Here is a 730-nt window from a genome sequence, read left to right on the forward strand (position 1 = left end):
TAACGCCGGGCACCCCCAGCCCCCTCCCTCCCCTCGCTCACCGATCACCGTGGGCTCCAGGTCCACGAAGACGGCCCGGGGCACGTGCTTGCCGGCCCCCGTCTCGCTGAAGAAGGTGTTGAAGGAGTCGTCCCCCCCGCCGATGGTCTTGTCGCTGGGCATCTGCCCGTCGGGCTGGATGCCGTGCTCCAGGCAGTACAGCTCCCAGCAGGCGTTGCCGATCTGCACGCCCGCTTGGCCCACATGGATGGAGATGCACTCGCGCTGCGAGTACAGCTCCCAGCAGGCGTTGCCGATCTGCACGTTGCCGATCTGCACGCCCGCTTGGCCCACATGGATGGAGATGCACTCGCGCTGCGGGGGCACAGGGGGGGGCTCGGGCTCAGCTGGGGGCAGCTCCCACCCAAACACTGGTTGCGCCCCGGCTCAGCTAGCCGGAGCCGACTCGGTGCCATCCCAAACCTCCAGCTGAGCAGTGCAGGGGCAGCCCAGGAGCTGAGCTTGCCCTGGGAGGGAGGTGGGGGACGACGACATGCGTTTGGGGGACAGACTGGAGCCACCGTTTGGCACAGTCCTGGGGATACTGGGGGTAACGCCACCCCGCACCAGCCCTCCATCTGCTTCCAAATGGCGTACAGGGAGGACATTTTACAGCCCCGCAGCACAGGCAGGGCGAGGCTGCGCTGCAGGAGGAGGAAGAGGAGGAAGCACACAGCGCAGCAGGAGGAGG

General features: G+C 67.4%; 1 protein-coding gene across 1 annotated transcript in view; it reads right to left on the reverse strand.

Annotated features, from left to right (window-relative positions):
* The window catches only part of LOC103906073 (tubulin alpha chain), a 12,482-nt gene extending 12,214 nt beyond the window's left edge, over positions 1-268 (reverse strand). Inside the window, exon 1 of the mRNA XM_009287908.1 lies at positions 42-268. Coding sequence (XP_009286183.1) covers positions 42-162 — 121 coding nt within the window. The 5' untranslated portion in view covers positions 163-268. The remainder of the gene's footprint in view (positions 1-41) is intronic.
* Positions 269-730: the final 462 nt, after the last annotated feature.

Source organism: Aptenodytes forsteri, unplaced genomic scaffold, assembly GCF_000699145.1.
Source record: "Aptenodytes forsteri isolate BGI_AS27 unplaced genomic scaffold, ASM69914v1 Scaffold1245, whole genome shotgun sequence".
NCBI classification, from domain to species: Eukaryota; Metazoa; Chordata; class Aves; order Sphenisciformes; family Spheniscidae; genus Aptenodytes; species Aptenodytes forsteri.